Source organism: Anopheles marshallii, chromosome 2, assembly GCF_943734725.1.
Source record: "Anopheles marshallii chromosome 2, idAnoMarsDA_429_01, whole genome shotgun sequence".
In the NCBI taxonomy this organism is placed as follows: Eukaryota; Metazoa; Arthropoda; class Insecta; order Diptera; family Culicidae; genus Anopheles; species Anopheles marshallii.
This window is the reverse complement of record NC_071326.1, coordinates 46,069,218-46,088,891: the sequence shown is the minus strand read 5'-3', so window position 1 is coordinate 46,088,891 and position 19,674 is coordinate 46,069,218. Positions and strand designations below refer to the sequence as shown.

At 43.6% G+C, this 19,674-nt stretch overlaps 1 protein-coding gene across 1 annotated transcript; it reads left to right on the top strand.

Moving 5' to 3' along the window:
* The first annotated feature begins 3,963 nt into the window (after positions 1-3,963).
* LOC128709168 (UDP-glucosyltransferase 2-like) lies at positions 3,964-8,572 on the top strand. Its single transcript, XM_053804153.1, has 4 exons — positions 3,964-4,616; positions 6,189-6,631; positions 7,979-8,195; positions 8,275-8,572. Exons 1-4 carry the CDS (start codon positions 3,964-3,966, stop codon positions 8,570-8,572), a joined length of 1,611 nt encoding a protein of 536 aa, XP_053660128.1.
* Positions 8,573-19,674: the final 11,102 nt, after the last annotated feature.

Genomic DNA, 19,674 nt, shown 5'->3' with positions numbered 1-19,674 from the left:
TGACACCCAGAGCCCTTGGGTGGGTGCACCAGTAAAACCCCAAACGAAACACATGTTGAGTGCGAACCAATGCAACGCATGCTCTGTAGTCTTGCCTGATCTCGAGAGCAGCATAAACTGCCCTCCAAGCATAAAACGCGCTATATTCGTGTTCCGTAGCTACGCAACGGTACGATAAGCAAGTGAGCGTGTGTTTTACGCGTGTAGGCCAACCGGTGCCATGCGTAGCGTGAACTGAGTGCCGTGAGTTCATTGCAAACCAAGAATCCCAGTCCGTCGAGCATGGACAGGTCTTGTTTTTCGGCGAAATTTTGAAATTTTTGTGGAAGCAAACTTAAGAATGCAACAAACAAAAAACACTACACAAATGCATTTGTGTTGTCACCAAATGCATTCTCGCGTTAGAATATCTGCAGTTGATATACGATTTTTATTTCGATTTAGGAACCATTGCCAAAAAGCGGCCGTTCTATAGATGGTAAATATTTGTTACAGAAGAAAATATAGAATATGTGTTATTTTAGAATTTTAATTTACCAAATAAATATAAACCCCTTAAACATACATTGGCTACACCACTATATCGATCATGCACGTTTAACGTAATCGGTATATGCATAATTAAAACACCGCCTGTTTCATGCTTCGAATGTTCCCAGCTAAAGCACCAATGGACAATACGTGCAAGGATTCTACTAAAGCTAGAATATTCTTTAAGAATGTTTCTACTAAAATTAGAAGATTGTGGTATAATATTTTTTTACAAGGTAGTATGTTTTTGGTTAACTACTTTTAGTTGAATAAACGAAACCAAATAGATGTTGAAGTAGAATAAAACGACTATTTTTCATTTGTATTTCCTTACCAGCACACACCAGTTTTGATTTCAGATCGAACCACGGATAAAAACAACTAATATTTGTAAAAAAAATGAGAGCATTGTTTAAATAAAACATATATTATAATTGTCCTTAAATCCAAGGAAATATTAGGATATCGACTTTATTGAACGTAAAAACCTTCCTCTCTTTTTGTACTCAATTAAAATCTAGAAACCATTTCTTGCTCTGTACCATTTCATGTTTGCACAACTGTTGAATCGTGAGTAACCTCCACAGAGCGTATCGATGGTATACTGTATAGTTTTTTTTACAACTACACATCAAACACGGCTCTATACGCGCTGTTGAAGTCAGGGGCTTTGCAAATAAACGTTGGCTTTACTCAACTAAACATGGAATTGTTATTACGTTTAAATTACGTATATAAAAATCAATGACACTTGTGAAATAAGTATTTAGAAATTATCAAATTGAATCTAATTTTAATATTTACCAAACCTTTTGTATCCATAAAATATATTATTTTAAATACAATACTAATGGGGTTTCAACTTAAATAAACCATGCATTAGTGTTCGGTTTTTTATCATTTTTTTAAATATCGGTTGTTCAACTCTGGCGCACACTAACACATGCTCAACTGCCATCCATTCCCAACCATATTCACATTCGCTGCTGAGTCTCGGAGGTGCTCAATTTAGCTGCACAACTCAAGCAGTGAACGTCGTGGATCTCGTGCCTTCCGGAAGGCATGTCTTTGAAGATAACGCGCTAATAGTTCGGTAACAATATATTACAAAGTTTATGTGCCTTTGAATAGTAACACATAGTGCCAAACGTCGCAAAACATTAGTTGTGGTAATATTTTTACAAAGGGATACAAAAAAGTTTGTAAAAAAGTGTCGCGTCACCGAATGAGGATCGATTCCGTGCGGTTAATTGTAGGCAACTAACGGTGGAAGTAGTGTTTTGCTTAGGTGCCAAGAGTGGACAACACTATTGCTGCTGTCCTTGGTGTGTATGCGTGAGACAGCTGACCCGCTCCGATCGTACAAAGCATACGCGTCGAGAAACGCTCTTTCTTCACACGGTGCAGCGCGTGTACACGCATCGCAACAGCAGCTGATTATAATTAATGCAGCGAAAGACGAGATCGGTAGAGGAATTGAAGCAAGGTACGATCGCGAAGCAACGGTTTCATTTGTCCAAGGTGGTATCAGACCATTGTCACGATAGTGGCGTCTTTGTGCAGGCAAACCCAACCCATCCTTAGCCAGCCGTTCGGTACTGGCACGATCAACAGCCTCAACGGATGGGGATTACGAATTTCAAAACAAATCCGGAAAGCGTAATCGTTATCAACCCTTGAGTGTGGGGCACACGAATTTAAATGAATTTAGCGCATTTCTTTTCGAAGTTTCGGATTAACCTGTTGTTTGGTGAAATGAATAAATTAAGCGATTGGTGTGTGCGTGCGTTGGACGGATGGAAATGGAAGCATGGCTGGTACGGAAATGATCACTTTTCAGGTTCATGCCTTGGTTATATTATTTTTACCACTCTTTCCGTAACAAACCCACCCAAACGGAACACAAAGAAGATAGCCAACAAACCACGCGTGTGGTGGTTTGATAGGCGAAACCATTCCATTCCCTCTGTGGAAGCAGTGGGGAAAAGAACTGTGGTGCAATGGACGTATGTGGTAGACGATGTTTTACGGCATGCTCGTGGGGCATGGGACTGGGTATGATTCACGCCGGACGTACCGCACCAACGTCTGCCAAGCGTTGGAAACAACGACCAACGCAGCACATGGCACTAATATGTTGCCCTGTTCATTGCCTGTCGACAACGCAAACAAAGCGAATGCGCGTTAGGAAAACAAATGGCACATAATTCTGGTCCTACATCACCCACGGGGAGTTATTATGATGTTATGAGTTTAAAGTTGTGTGTGCATTGTTCAAGAATATTGTATGCTCCGCTGAAGAAGGATGTAGTGGTATTTATGAAACAAGTATTTTTATTATGTTTTTAACAACTCAAACGTTTTGTTACATAATCGTCAAATTAATCTTAGTAACAAAATAACTTTAAAAGACGGTACTGCTCGGTTTACTGTTCAAATGTAAAACGTAAAAAAATAGTTGCGTAACAGAAAATCAAAGATGTTGACTCTACGATTGTCTTAAATGTTAGTTTTTCTAAACCACCAGAGCTCTGCTTCCCCAAGCCCAAACAAAGGAAAAGAAACGTATCATCAATTAGCAAACCATGGTTCTACTAAAATACCCTCCGTGCGTCATGCATGGCACACATGCAACCTTTGTCATGTGGCTGGAGCATGTTTCATAACGGTTCGGTCCATCGCAGTATCACGGTCAGAACTGCACGTCCGACTATTGCTAATTAGCAAGTATTTTTTATGCTTTGTTGTTACATGATTCTTTCCTTCTTTTCTTTTCCATCTTTTCAGTTTGTATCAGTCACTAACCCTAAGGGTGGTTCTTCCATTTAATCACAAAATTTACTTGCCGGCCAGCGAGTGAAACACAACGAGGACCTTAAGGTATACTTACGAACCGGGAAATTGTGACTCAGTGCTGCGGAAGGAAGTGTTTCTTTCTTTAAAACGGATTACTTAAAACGAAACGAACGGCCGTTCAATTGTCGACGGGCGCGACCATTTGGGTGGTGTGAATTATTCCATCTCAGTTGTAGTGGAAGCGACGGGGACCCGTCGTTTGAGCTCGATTGTGCGCTTGATTGAATGCAATTTGCTCCAGTGTGTTTGGTTTGCTGCGTGTCAATTTGTCTGATCACATGTTCAGCACACACCACAAACGAGACCATCCAAATTGTTAGCCAACCGGGTCAAACGGACACAAATTCCAATTGATTCGACATCTTCACCAGTGACCAGTGGTACGTACAGTGTTCTACCGTAAATTGGTCGTTTGTGCCAAAAAAGACACGAACTAAGAAAGACACCGATCGTGGGACAGTGGAAAACTGTTGTAACACATCTTCACATCACAAAACCCCCAAAAATACTTGGCGACAGTTGGTAGCGGGTTTTGCCTCAACGCGAAAATAGAACACCCCTGCACAGGCAGCAGCAATGGCCACCAACACACTCGTGCTGGTCGTAGCCATCATCGCGACGCTGCGGTTTATTGAAGCGGCCAAAATACTGGCAATCTTCCCGGTGCCTTTGAAACAACATCAACTAGTCTACCGGCCGCTGATCGAAGAGCTCGCGAACCGAGGTCATGAGCTGGTGCTGGTAACAACGGATCCCATCGATGCGACGGATCGCACCAATGTATCACTTGAACGGATAGTGCAGATCGATCTTAGTTTCGCCTATCAGCTACCGGTCTTGGAACAGCTTGGTCGGGACGGGCTGGATGGGCGTGACATGCTGCGAAACATATTCGATGTCATGCGTACGATCTCGGCCGAAGAACTGCAGCATCCCGCCATGCAGAAGCTGATCAAGTCGGCCAGCCCAGGGACTTGTGATGCCGTGCAATGTAACCACTTTGACGTCGTCATGGTGGAGTGGTCCGGTGTAACGCTGATGAATGCATTTGCGGAACACTTCCGTGCGCCGCTAGTGGGCATCGCCAACGGGGGTGCCTTCATCAATGCGCACGAAGCGCTCGGCAATCCAAACCATCCGATCGGCTATCCTAGCATTTTTATGCCCTTCAGCGAGGATCTGAGCCTGCTGCAGCGTATCTCGAGTGTACTGTTCACCGTGTGGTACAGGTAAGTGTAGGACTAGCTTTAGGATGACACCATTCCTCTCTTCGCAAAACAGCTGATTACGAAGGGCTGCAGTAATTTGCAGCCGCGCAACGCTCCCTTGTTAAGTTATCTTTTATTTTTTTTTTTGCCCAACAAACTCCACAATTAACGACGTGTGTTGTATGAATTATTCAACCCTGACACGGTACAGCTGGAGGCAATTATAATTGAGCAATTCTGCCGCTGGTTTCCACCATGTGACGGGCAACCTCTCTCGGCAGTCACACACATGCCTCGCCCGCAGGTCAAACCGGCTTCCAATGAGCAATGTGCTCGGGCACAAACCGTGCACAAATGTGCAAGTCAGTCGGTGCAGTGACTCGACGTGCTGCCGTCGCAACCATGGAAAGTAAAAGTGATTAAGGGAATTTGAGAAGAAAAAAAACACAAGCACTTTTGTTTACGTTTCACATAGGAGTTAGAATATGAAATGACAAAACAAATGCAGTGGCTGTTTGGTCTCATAGCTGATATCTCATAGCGTGTATTAATGTTTGGCTACTTTTTTGCTTTAGAGCAAAGCAGAATGCTTGCGTGACGGAACTAAAATAGCAGTTTGAGGACACGATACACACGTATCCGGTCACAGTATCTAGGCTCATTCGCGTCACACAGTTTCTAGAACGTTGCTAAGGGCGAACCATTCTTGCAAACGCTGGCAAAACGACCTGTTGAACGTGTGCTAGTTTCACTTATCGATTGTGCAGCCCGTTTCTATGCGGTTCGATGAAATACGAGAGCCGCCTCTCCACCAAAGACATCAGGCACGTTCAATGATCTTCAAATGCTTACACATTATATTGCCAGCTTCCTGCTAAGTAATCGAAACGATTACATCTCACCCGGCCTATTTACTGAAGCGGTGACGCAGGAAGCAAACCATGTGCTAACATTGTAGTTTGTTTTCGCTGAACATTTCTATTTAAAAACATTTGGATTATGTTTGTGCTTCTTAAAATAAAGTCACTAAAATCTGAAAAAAAACCCCTTCTTATCGAAAGAAGAATTCCACACGGTGATTGAACTGAGAATGATCTGAGATTTTTCCACTAGACACATTTCAACATGCAGCGTTGATATACGTTACTTGATAAAAATCGTAACTTCACGCATGAGATATCTAATGCATTATCGAGGACATAACAGTTTTCGCGCTCAATTGCTAGCAGACGGGTTCGAGTGTCTGTTATCGGTGTGGGATTTGTAGCAGTGACCGAGTGGCCTTGATATATTTTTTTTTTTGGGCAAAATTAATGTTGGAAGATTAGATTGCATAATTCGTGAAATTACGCATCAGTAGATTTGCTAAAAACAATTACAACCTCTGTGACGTACTTCGGTGTTGACATTACTTATCAATCGGTAGCTGATACCATGTTTGTATGTTTTTAGCCCAACCACAACACATCTGCTATGCTATCGCTCTAGGAGGTAGTTTTTTGCTGATAAGCGCTTTATGGACGAAACATGTACAACAGGATTGAGACACATTTTAACCATATTTTAACCCCAATCTTACTTGTTTGTTTGCAGATTCTACTACTACACTGAGGAGATTCCTGCTCAGAACCTGATCGCACAAAGCAACTTCGGTGATCAGATTTCCGATCTACGCCAAATTGAACAGACGGCCGATTTGCTGCTGATCAACGCGTATCAACAACTTGGAAATGTACGTCCAGTTGGACCGACGACCGTATATCTTGGAGGCATTCACCAAAGCCGTCCGGCTGTCGGAGCTGAGCTACCGGAAGATCTTAACCTTTTCCTGTCCCAGTCGGACGAACCGGTTGTGTACGTCAATCTGGGCTCTTCGCTCGGTGGAATTGCCGGTCGGACCCGCATCGACAAGATTGTTAAGGCACTCGAACAGCTAGATTTGGCAAGTGTTTGGGCGCTGGACGACGTCATGGAAGTGGTCAACAGTACCGGGCGCACCTATCAATCGCACCACCTACCTCAAGAGGCCGTTCTGGGTAAGTTTTCTGCTTATTTTTTTCATTGCAATTGTTTTTGTGCCATCCGTTCCACTTTTTAATTTGATGCGCTTCATTAACCGATTTGCTCCCGCGCCACGAACGTTAAAACTCGCGTGAAGGTAACTGGCCAGCTTCTGAAGTGCAAAAAATGTATAATATTATATGAATAGAATATACGCAGTATAATCACCATTTCTATGGCGTGCTAAAAGCTAGAGAAAGGGACCTTGAAAACATGCTTCTTTTCTTGAATACTTCAAGGAGCACCTCTTTGGCAAGATTCATATAAATAAGACGAACTATCGCACCTTCTGCTTCAGATAGAAGTGTGTTTGATGGTTTCAAAACAACCACGAGACGGTTCACATGCCGTTTTCACCGCTGTGAATATTAATTACTTCCCGGTATCTATTACCGGCGACCGGCAGCGGATGGGCGCGGGACGGTCGCGAATGTTGAAGCATGAATCCGCACATGTAGCAGCGAGGAATGTTTGAAGCAAATCAAAACAAAAACAAGATTAGATAGCACTTAAAAAGGGGAATTGGTGGGGGCCGGTCCCGTGGTTAGGCAGGCCAAGTTGAGTGCTCCCTACCCCAATGCCATCACACTTCGCAACGAACTCAATCGCACAGCTTAACCAATGCTGTCCCATTTGGGGGCTTGGCAGCCGGTTGCCCATTAGCCTGTTGTTTTGCAGCGGTTCATGGTTCCGTTCCCATCGGCGGCGGTGCTGGTTGTGTTTGTGTAAGTGCAAGAGGGTTTTGTGCTGAAACGTAGTAGAGCGCCAGTCACACTCGTACGCACGTGTTTCGTTGGCGGTTCATTGAGAAATGCAACCGACAAGTGACAAACAACAGCGCGCTGTATCTCGGGCTGGTGGATAAGGGTTGGCAATTACAGTGGAATATGGTACAGAAAAACAACACGCATCATCAACAACAAGGCGCGCTTGGACGCAACGATGAAGGTCGAAAATATTTACATACGATGCGCTTGTTAACGGAAGACATTTCTGCAACTAGTTTGTTATTGTTTACTGTGCTTTATCAAATGCATCGTTGGACGCAAGCATGTTAGGAACTAGTTTTAGGATAATATTGTGCACTAATAATGTTGAGCGTCCTTGTAATTTGGTAGCGGTACCGATTTACACACAACTGTTTTGTGGCTCAAAACCCCTTATGGGTTACTAAAAGTTAAAGAAAACTAAAAATGGTAGACCTATAACTCTTGAGGTTGATGTGCACTGAATGTTATTCGATTGCTTTGTAGGAATTATATTCTTACTATAATAATCTTTTTGGTCTACAGTAATACATTTCTTTTATTTCTTACTTACAGGACATCCAAAAGTGAAAGCGTTCCTCACGGATGGCGGCCAGATAAATGTGGAGGATGCCATCCAGCATAAAGTACCTGTCGTTGGCATTAGCTACTCGACCTCGTACGACCATTATCTGCGCCAAATGGTCAAATATGAAGCGGGCATCATCTCACTCATCGATTACGAGGCACAGACTTTTGTGGATAAGCTGCGCGATGTTCTAACAAACAGCAGGTAATTTACCATCCCTTTATCATTTAACCTCAGCATCAATGTAATAATACGAATTTTACGATTCATGCAATCGTTTTAGGTATCAAGAAAATGTCAACAAGTTGCACACTCTGCTCAACGACCAGCCTCAAACGTCCATGGAGCGTGCCGTTTGGTGGATCGAATATGTGGCACGCAATGGAGGAACGAAATCGCTACACGTGCGCCATCTGTCGTGGTTTGAGTATCTCATGCTGGACGTACTGCTCGTGGTGGGTGTCTTGGCTACACTCGCGTGCTCTTTGATTGCATACGGCATTTTTCGAGCAGTTCGTTACTCGAAAAGCTTACCGATGGAGATGGTGACGCGCGGTAGCCGCAAATGCAAACTGATGTAGTAATTTAGTCACTGTTGCTTAGGTATACAATAGCAATGATATTTTGCTATGCAAAAACTACAAAAATAATGTTTTGTTACATTTGAAACCTCTCGCAATAGGCAAGAGAAGCCTTTGATAGAATTATAGAATTTATGAGATGTTGCAATTGCTCATGCCGAAGGTTATATGACAGAGCACCGTATGTCAGCTCATTGCAAAAAAGAATTATTTGAAGTTTGTTTATCTCTTTATATCGATAAGATCCAAATGCCTCACAAAAACATTTTGAAAGTCTGAAACGGTTTGGAGCTTGTTTGTACAAAGAGTTGATACTTGTGAAGAACTTTGAATCTGTACTAGTTAAATCAAACACCTCGTATATTGAACAATTCTAGTGCATAAGTGCATTGTGATATTAACTGCATAAGATGTAGAAACAAGCATAGATTGTACAATAAAAAAAAAACACTATTGAAACAAAAAGAATGAACTGTTTTTTTTTATACAGTGACAAACTTTCTATATTTATGATGAATGATGAACATTTTGATAATACTTTGTGGTGTTTTAGAGTGTTTAAAAATTCAGCGATGAATATTGAATGAAAAGTCGTAGTTGTTAGTCGTATTTTTAACGAATTTTGTCAAAATGATCATCCACAATTGGTAAGGGCCATGTTTTTCATTAACACCCATTAGTCCAATAAAGAATGCTGGCAAAAATGTACGGTGAACCCTCGTGGACTGCATCCATTTATTCACGCAAAGAGTAAAATGTACAAAAAATCTAATAGAGATCATCTCAGAGATCGTCGACGAGAATAGAGATGAATGCAGCCGAAAGACTCGAAGTCTCTATAAGCTGACACAACAACAACATCGTCGACGAGAAATCAAAATCTGACAGCAAATATTCAGCATTATTTCCTGTTGCTTAAAATCTAATCGTCGAAGTGTTAGTAATAGTTATAACTCCAATTACTAGTACATAACTTAATACTTCCAGATATAGAAACGAGCTCTGCACACATTGTGATCCAAATGGACAAGAACAGATTACGTCGTATAGCTTCTTCCAGTGAAGGCAAAATATTTCAACACTGCAACACGGAAACCGCTGTGCAGTACTTTCTCCTGATTAATGCATCACAAGGGCCCTCATAGTTGCATTTAAACACACACAAAATGAACAAAACCACTCCATATCACCATTGGATCGCGATGAAGGTGGATAATGTTTCGTTGAAAAAATGCATCCAAAGTCTCGAACGGCAACGATCCGGAACTATGGAAGCAGCTTCACTTCATCGCCAATTAGCGCAGCGCTGGTGGTGAATTAATCTCACTGAGTAATCCCTTTTATTCGAAGCGATCATTCACATTTAGTTGCAGCCGATTTGTGATATAAATATTCAGTAGCATAGGTAGCGGGGAACGTCCCGATGCGGTTGCACACGTGGTTGCAACACTGTGTTGGGGGATCAGTCCAAAGATCGCTCGGGAGGATTAACATTTTTTGGAAACTCTTACAGACAGCACACTCAACACCGGCCCAGTGGAAAGTGCCGACACGGAAAGATTGGTATGAAAATGATAGACAGATACCGATACGATAAGCGGGGAACAAATGATTAACGAAATTGAGACGAGTAGGACATTGACTACTTCCCAACATGATAGCCTGCTCATGTAATTGCACAGCTTCGCGATGGCTAAAACGAAGAGGTTCCTCAAGAGTTTCGTTTGTGACCAACTGGATGATGAATACAGTAGTAATAGACGCAAATCGTTCATGCTTATTGCTTCTCACCTTCTCAAAACCTTATCTGAGGGTGAATGAAAGTCTGCAGAGAAGGATCCACTACACGACCAATCAATTTGTTTATGTTACCGCTCAGCTTCTTGCCACAGTTGTACACGAGTTTCACAACATTTTACATCAACCGCTGGCGAGATCAGCAGCCTCTTGGTGGGACGGCTCTAGCGCCACCGGATCCTATGCACGGTGTGCCTTGTCGTGATTGTCCGACAGCCCAGCCCTCGCTCCAGCATACCGGACTAAATGATCTTGTTGTACAACATGCAACACGATTTGCCGTACGGTAGCAATCGCTACGATAGACCGATCAGCACCAGGCACGATACCAGTTCTGTTTTTTTTTGTTTTGTTTCTTCAACCATTTTCATACGAAAATCCGGCCCGAAGGCTAGGTGTTTCAGGTGAAGTTTTTCACTGTTTGATCGTGACGGCTCGTTTGTTGAGCTTAGGCAGATTACATGCTGCCGATGTCGAACGAAAGTGAGAGTGGTATGCGTTAAAGTTTTCATGCCGAAAAGAGGGTCGTTCCGATGCGAGCTCGCATTATTCGATGCGTACGGTGGAAAGCAAGGATTACTGCTGTTTAATCTAATCTATTCCATGGAGTTGTTTTATGTTTATGACTGCAGGTTTGAGAGGAAACGAGTATGTATGGAAGCAGGTTTGGATATTTCCTGCGCAATGGAGCGAGTTAGTATTAACGGATAAAACTTATCTCAAGCAGATTAAGCGATGAATTGATCGTTCGATTAGCATAATCATTAATTTATTACCTATGGCTTCATTCGGAACTGAACGCTGTACTCATAAGTGTAGTATGCTTGCGAGCGAGAGTGTAGTTGTGAAACAGTCTTATTATAGTTTGAATTGATGATAACTTCAAATTATATATTACAAGATCACTTCTTTAAAAACAATCACATATTACCTGAGTTCTAAATTTATTTGGGCCACACATTTACACACTTCCATCTTCAACAACAATTTATTAAAACGTATTACTTCATATTCATTTCACTCTATAGCAATTTCTTACGATCAATCACCGGTAACACACTTATTAACTGTTGCAGGGAAAAGAAACCACAATTTTTAATACAGCACCCAGCAGTTTGTGCACTGCTTTCGTGCGCACAATGCCACAAGCTGAACCGTTATGACAATGCTTACCAACCTTACCGAACGATATATATGACGAACCAACTGTCATCGATAATCAAATTCGCGATCACACGCGCGATCGGCTCGTTCGTGCACATTCGTCACGGTTTCATAAATCGATGAAAACCCATCGCTTTCCCGTGGACCGAGCGTTTGTCAATCTTCCCAAAGCATAATGTTTAAATTAGCTTTTTTAACCACGCGACGACGAATGGTTTGCCCTATATATTTCGCTCTGTGTGTTTTTTTCCTCCTCCAAACAGTAACAAATAACCCCAATGCCCACCAGGCACCATAAACCGATCGAACGTGACAAAACGGCAACGCGGAACGTTCTAGGCGGCGACAATCAAGTGATCCCGCCATGCTCTATCAATGCTTTGACTTGATAATCTGTTCCCCCTGTCGTCACAACAGACGGCCGCAGCCGCTTGCGTATGCTAAACCTGACCGCCCACGCCGATTTTCGGGGGACTGATCGATGGCAATCGATCGAAAAAGTGGATCAAAGCGTTTAGCATAAAACAAACTACAATGTTTTGCCCAGTTTCTTCATCGTCGGGCTCGTGCAGGCGGAGAGTTGGTGGAAAGATGCTCAAACGGGCGTGGGAAACGGGATATACAGCGATGCTGGGTGGACTAATTCTTTCCCTAAGCTTTTCAAATCTCCCTCGAGTCCTCGTTTAATGGGCCGTGCTCCTTTTATGTTCGCCTATGCCTACGAATCTGGCTAGATTACAGTCGCCCGGCCACAAATCTAACACCGAAACTGGATCCCAGCAAATTTGACGACAGTGGAGCCGGTGCGTTGGAAGATCCGATACGCGATCGTGCCATAAATCGTGCTTGATTCATTTGGCCAAAGCAATTCTGAGGCGACTGTTGAAAAAAAAAGTGCCATCGGAGGTGCGGTTTTTGGTGAATGGCAGAATGTGCCGCGGAAAACCCGACCATCCCTCGCAAAAATTGGATAAAATTTACATTTTATGACAAGATTCGGTACCGCAGGATAATGCGCCACAGATACCGAAGATGCGATAGAGGTGATAGAAGGATGTGGTAAGAAGATTTAAGAAAACTATTGTGTTATGTATCAAAAAACAAACACACACACACACGTCCGCCTTCATATAAATCATAGTAATTAATCAAAGCGCTAAAGGAATTAGAAATAATGCCATGGAAATCTGCCTGCAAGAATGAGTGAATTTATGTGGAAAAGTTGAATAATGTAAAACAACATCTTACTTCTCCAACCTTCCCCAAGAAAAGAATAGAGATGAAACTATTTCTGTTTTACCGTTTTATGCACTTAATATTCAAAACTTAAAACGAAGCCAATTTCAAGCCCTGTTCAGCATAACATAACATTTACACATATAACGACTGATTAAAAAAAATCACTGCATCGGATCATGTCAAAAACACACAAACGAAACTTTCCGAAGTATTTATATTCCGAAAGGACAAATTCCACCAGTCAATCATGGCTAATCGCTTTTACGAGGAAATTAAAAACTGCACCTCACGCTGCAGTGGAAACGGTTCGTACGACAATTTTTCATTCACTTTCTTTCCACGCTTTGATCGATTGCTTGAAACGGTCAATAAAAGTATGACGAATGGCGGTAGATTATCGAATTCATTAGCAAAACAAAACGATGCGGCCTTTCCTTTTGGGGGCCTCGGCGGGAGGTTTGAAACTTCGAAGGGAATTTCGAAGCTATCACCTTTCGACGTTGATGGCGCAACATTCATCATCAAAGCATCGGCTCAAAGCATACTGTGGCCGGTTGCCAGCAGCAACCGACGCTGATTGCATTAGCACGTATTCGCCTAGCACAACGATCTGTCGCCATCACGTCGCATTGGATCGGTTGATAATGTTTTTAATTGATTGAATAGGCAAAACTCGACAGAAACGTCTGCTTCCTAGCCCACCCTGTCCCGCGGGAGAACGAGATGCTATTAGCATAAATTTTTCCCCGTATTTTATGCTACGCAGAAAACAAAAACACACACCGAAAATGTTGGTATCGACGATATCGTGTCGTAGCGTTCTGCGAAACCATGAAAAGGTTCATCACCATCCGCAGGGATAGCTGTGTTCAGTCTGAGTCAGCTTGATTTATGTGTGCGAATCCAATAAATCTTGACGTAGGTTCCAATTGGCCAACGCCGGTCTAGCGACTGGCTTTCTTCTGTCAGTTTTCATGTTGTTTGCAACCCACGGACGCGAGCTATTCACTAATTGGCAAACGGCGCCGAAATCGGACCCAAATTAGCGGTCAATCGCACAGTTGCCGATCAATTAGTAATGGTTTGTAAATTTTACGTGCTAATTGTGTTTAGGGATGCGCTGCCGAACGGAAATACCGATACCTTAAATGAGCAGCATGTGTGAGCCAATAAATACAGATCAATGGACGTTTGGGGAACAATTCAATGCGACAGTAATTTCATTAAATGTACGAAATAGTTCTTACTTTTAATTCTTAGTGTATTAGAACACACTTACCTGTATCCACCATCGAAAGCCTTTTTAAGCGACATTTATATGATCATATCAGTTGTCCTGCAAACATAAAACAAAAGAAAGATAAATTAATGTTTGGCTCATCTACAATATATTGCTTTTATAAAGGGTTTACGAGATTGCTTAGCTACCGTGGAACTTTTTCCTGAATCCGTTCAACCAGAACTAACAAAAGTGTCAGTCAGCTTTGCAAAAAAGAAGTCAGCTGCTATTTGAGCTGGTTCCAAATGGTGCGAATCATTCAGGGTCTATCTGTTTCAATGCCAGTTCTTTTTGAATTGAGTCAAGAAAAACGTCGCGAAGTAAAATCATAAACCCTGTAATCAATTCAGGAAACAGCTCCGCTGTCGCCCAGAAAATTCGTAAACCCTGTAATGTTGTTCGCAATCACCTTTCAATAAATGAATATCACCAAAAATGAAGATTCGAATCTATACACAATCACACACGCATCATGGTCAATGACTTGTAAACCTAACCACAAATCACATCAACGGTACAGTCGAACCCTTCGTACCGTCACGTGCATTCGAATGCGCTACCATCAATTACAGTCCCTTAACGATCCGATTCCTTTGGCACGATAATTAAGCCGTAATTTTAACAAGATGCTGCAATGTTTGATAAGACTGGCGAGACAAACAAAAACCCGCAGCAGCTTCACATTCGGCACACCGTGGCGTGCCTCGAACCCATCACAACGGTCCCGCTTTATATGAACGCCATGTTTTGATGCAAGATTACTCCCCGGCAGTACAATGAACCGGCGGTCCAGTCTCGTCGGACCGACCGGTATGTCCGGGCGCCGGAACATTCGAAAAAAAACCCATATGCTTCTCTCTCGCTCGGGACTGTAGCTCGCCTGTCCTAAAAGCTTCCTTGATGTGTTTTCTCTTTCCGGTTCCTAACGAAGCAATGCGCAAGCGCAGCCTCCCAAAACCGACCAATTTGCGAATAATGAGCCAGCGTTTCACGAAGAATTTTAATCAACGACGCAATGATACTACAAAACTCGAACCTTTTGTACCGTTTAGCAGGCGCCAATCGGTACTGCTGCGGCTCGACAGGATGCACGTCGGGCTCCGTCAGTACCTGCGACATTATGCACACCAAGCAGCGAGAATGAAGACGAGCGCATCACCAGCCGATCATGGAAGTCAGGCAGCCCCAAGCTGTCGCACGACCCGAGATTAACTTGCGAAGTGCAAGCCACCGGAAAATGATCACAACAATTATCAGATTAAACGGCATTATTACGATTGGCAGCAGCAGTTGCGCTCGGGCTTGCAAATACCGGTAGCTGATGGGGAATGATACTTGTTCCCCGGTTCCCTTTCGACTTTGAGCATGCTGATGTGGTGTCGAGATACATGCCCGGGCAGGATACAACCGTCAGCGCGCGCCGCGTTCAATGTTTTGAATGAAGTTTGTCCAGGCGAAACATGGACGCGCCACGCTTTCATCTGTCTGCAGGGGTGTTTTTAATGATGTTCACACCTTCCCCGCGGTGGATTGGTTCGATGCGCCGACGCACCGGGACGCCCTTCACCCGGGACATTGTGGTGTGCGCGGTTTCCGCTGCAAGAACAATTAGATCGTACCGAAGTGAAAGCATAAACGGCGATGCGTCCATTCGTGGAACGCAGGGGTTCTACGAAGGGACGCTCCATGTCTTCAAGATAAGATCTCCCCATGGAGAAGGGTTCGGAATTTTGGACATGCTGCAAAACGGGTCCATTCGCTCCACAATGAAGATGCAAATCATCTGTCACCCGGAGGGTTTCCGCAACGTAAATCGTGTGTCGCCTTCCTACCGTGAACGGTACATGATACAACAGTTTACGGTGCGATCTTAATTACAGCACAGTTGACGACCCACATTGCATCGTATTTCTCTAAATCGTACCTCCAAAATATGGGTGAAATGAGTTTAATTACTTGAACCACTGTTAGGCTCCTTTTAAACTGCGCTTCTACCCACCGCTCTTCCAACTAGTTCCAACCAAGCGAGGTGAAATGGTTTGCGAAGTCATGAACCGACCGGACTGGCCACTCCACTTATTCGACGCGAATTCTCGATCAAACCAGAACTAGGCCAAAGAATAAACGGCCAACCGGAGCAACTCGAAAGGAAAACCGTACCAAGCTAAACCAAGGATAAGCTCGCTGATGCCCCACGGGCAAATAATTACGCCAACGGTTCTTTCCGAGCGATTCGGTCAGTTTTGACGATTCTGGATCAGCCCGACACATTCCGCAGCCGGCCGTCCGGTTCTTCCTTCTGCGATGACGGTGGTCACGGTGGACACAATCGTAATTCATGATCACGAGCGCCTATTACGTATGTCGTTGTTAATTTTCGTCTCCCCGTGTGTTTCTTCCGGGCGGGCAGACGAACGGGCGTGGCCAAAGCAAAAAAAAAAAAACCAGGTGACATTGTGAGGATTGGTGGTCGAAGGAACGGATCAGCGGGCTCGAATCAATCAGCGGGCACAGTATAAGGCGTAGTTCCGCTGTTTCGGGTCGCTCGCGATCGCGAAAGGCGTACGGTAAGAACAACTTTTTTGGCGAACGAAAAAATACATTTCAATCGCTGTTGAGGAACAAGTTGATGAATTCTACCTTTTTGGAGCTCGGAAAAGTTTGGGGATACTCGTAAAATATGTTAATTTGATGGTATGGGACGAATTATGCAATAAATCAATGCAAAGTAAGTAATGTTGTCGTGTTTCTTTGAGTTTTCCAGTTTTGACATTTTGCGTCAAGACTTTTTCTTTAAATTTGTTCACCTATAATATTTTTTGTCATTAAAAACAAATACGTTGCATACTACGGTTAGGTTGTTTTAAGCATGGATCGACATCCCGATACTCTACTATGCATCAATAATTTACAATTAGCGGAAAAAAGCGAAATGCACCCTGATCTTGTAGTCGGCGTAAAAACGATTCGTCCGACTCTCAACAGGTAGTTTCAGATTCATTGGAATCATTAGTTTTTTTCTTGTTTCTTTCTCTCCCCGACTTGCTTTAACCTGACGCAGGCAACATAAAGCTGACGGGCAATTGCAGCTTGCACTTGCCTCTCGCGTAGTCAAACCGCCGACAGCGCCGAAGCGTGGCATTAAGGTGCGCATGGCATTACACTGCCCGGCGCACGCCTGCAGTTTAATATAATTTATTAACCAATCAGTAGCGCATCAAAATAATAGACCGTTCGGAATAATAATTCATTAGCCATGCACGAATGCGCCAGCATTTACAGCAGCCATTGTATTGGACCAGACGTTCGACCTTCAACGAATCAAGAATACTGGGTGGTCCAAAGGGGTTCCGGCCGTAGTACCATGCGCGGGTTGTATCTATCTGTATCAATCAAAGTGCAATCCGTCTCTGGCGACATGGTAATGGTGTGTATTGGTTGGAATTGCACTTTGCAATTGCAATAATACTGTTGCCGTAGGTGCGCTAACTGAACACACAGACACACGCGAATCGGCAAGCATCTTAATTGAGATATTCTGATTGAGATATTCTGATTTTACCGGTGAATTGAATTTCAAATCTAATGTGAAACGGTTGCCTCGAGTGCAGTGATGGTGAGTGGTAAATTGAATTTTAATTCACTCTCTTTGCTATGCTTGAAGAAGAATTTGAAATAGTTTTATTTCTCTATTCAAATAACTATAATATTGAATTTTAAGGAACAAAGAAATCATCATTAAGCGCACGTACTAAAATAAACTCATCCTACTATTAAAAGAGAATCTTTTTGCTGTTCCATTGTTATATCCATATTTTTCTTTGTTCATAGACCTTTTTTGGGATTTATTTTTCAGATTCTTGAGAGCTTGAAAGGTGTCTGACCAACATTGAGCTATCGACACATAAAACGGTTCCCAAAAATAGTGGAAACGCTTCTTTTCACAGAGATAAAAATAGTATCCCAAGAGGAAGTTATTATTACTCAAAACAAAAATGCTTCTTGCACGCCAAAGATAAATCAACACCTGATCATCAACACTTCATAACAGCGCGAAGAAGCTTGCGAAATATAAACATACCCCTAATCAACACGCATACACTATTAGTTTCTTTTTGCGCTGGTGAGAACTTTCTACTCTTTCAAGATCTTTTCAAGATACCAGCTAATCTGTGGGAATGAAGAACGTACCCTGAAACATTTCGTTTGCCGAGGTCTTGGGATGGATCCCATATTTTTTAGATTTTGTTTGACCTCAAAAAGTTCACCGCGTCTAGATGAGAAGACTTCAACCGCTCAGTTTACGCTGTAATACGTGTGTTCTACCAATATGTCGCGGGAAAGTGTGCTGCTACCGATCAACCGACACTCGCAGGTAATCAATATTGACCTCCATTTGAACAGTAAATTGATACGATAGAATCCGCAACCTCAATCTCCAGCCCGTGAGCAGACGATATATCTGCAGGAGGCAGAGGGAGATATAACCGGAATGGCGTAACCGAAGGACCCACTCTACCGGGCTCCTGATCGTATCTTTATCGGCATTGCGTTTCTATTCTTTAACGCCCGTTCTATGCACACGCAAACCCCGCAAACACCAGCGCACGTGGAAACGCTGAAGCGACACCTAGTCCAAAAGGCCGTTGCCGCAGCATATGTCAGAACGAATAGAATAGCTATCGTGATGTCTTGTCATTTATCACTCACCGACAACGCTGGCGACGAGCCGCCCGGGAGCCCAAAAGAATGCCAAATCGGTGGCAGTGGCTACCCTCATGCACCGATCCCATCCAGGATCCTGTGACACCGAACCCGAGGCACCCGCAGGACAGGGGCATGTTGATGGGTTGCGACAGTGATAGGTTTAGGCAGGCACTACTACCATGCCATGCTACTGGTCGCTCGCACGAAGAATAAATGGCCCCCGGGAGAACTGAGACGCCTCGCGATCGGCGACCGAATGGCCCGGCATGGTAGCACATTTTTTCCGTTATTCATTCTGACAGGCCAACGTTGGAGCCTGTTTCCTGGCGGTGCGCCCAACCCGGAGTTCGTCTCCATCTCCGACCCGGCTTTTGGCACGTCTCATCCGGAGCCATTTGTTCCCGAGCGGTTGGATTATTTGCAGCGAACAAAGTCCGTCAGCGGCTCGAGCTCGAATTACTTCATCGAGCTTCGTCTATCGTTCAACGATCCTTTCATGGTTTCAGGGGAGACTCGAGACATATGAAAGACAAAAAAGAAAACATCCCTAACGCTTTCTGTGTCAGTGGCTTCCAATGATCAAACAACGCTTACCGAGAGTGACTACATCGGTTGAGTGACTACCCAAGACAGTTCCCTTTTTTGGTGCTACCAATCGGAACATTCCAAGCCGGTTGTGAATCGCTTCGTTCTACCGCAACGGTCCCGGAAATCTTGGAACCCTTCCATAGGGTGTGTGTGTGTGTTGTGACCGACCTTCGACGTTGGCACTGTTTGCGCTAATCGACAACACGATCGCAATCGCAGCTGTTACACGCACACGGATCACCGTTTGGGACACCGTTCAGATGAAGCCGACCGATAACGGCCGACGTGATGATCGTACGTTTATGGGCATGGTGTGAAGTGACACCGG

What these genes read in the sequence shown, in the direction of transcription:
- LOC128709168 (XM_053804153.1), top strand. Translation starts at nt 3,964, where the DNA reads ATGGCCACCAACACACTCGTGCTGGTCGTAGCCATCATCGCGACGCTG. An exon ending in CTGTTCACCGTGTGGTACAG is followed by an intron (nt 4,617 to 6,188) that starts GTAAGTGTAGGA and finishes GTTTGTTTGCAG; the next exon opens with ATTCTACTACTACACTGAGG. An exon ending in ACCTCAAGAGGCCGTTCTGG is followed by an intron (nt 6,632 to 7,978) that starts GTAAGTTTTCTG and finishes TCTTACTTACAG; the next exon opens with GACATCCAAAAGTGAAAGCG.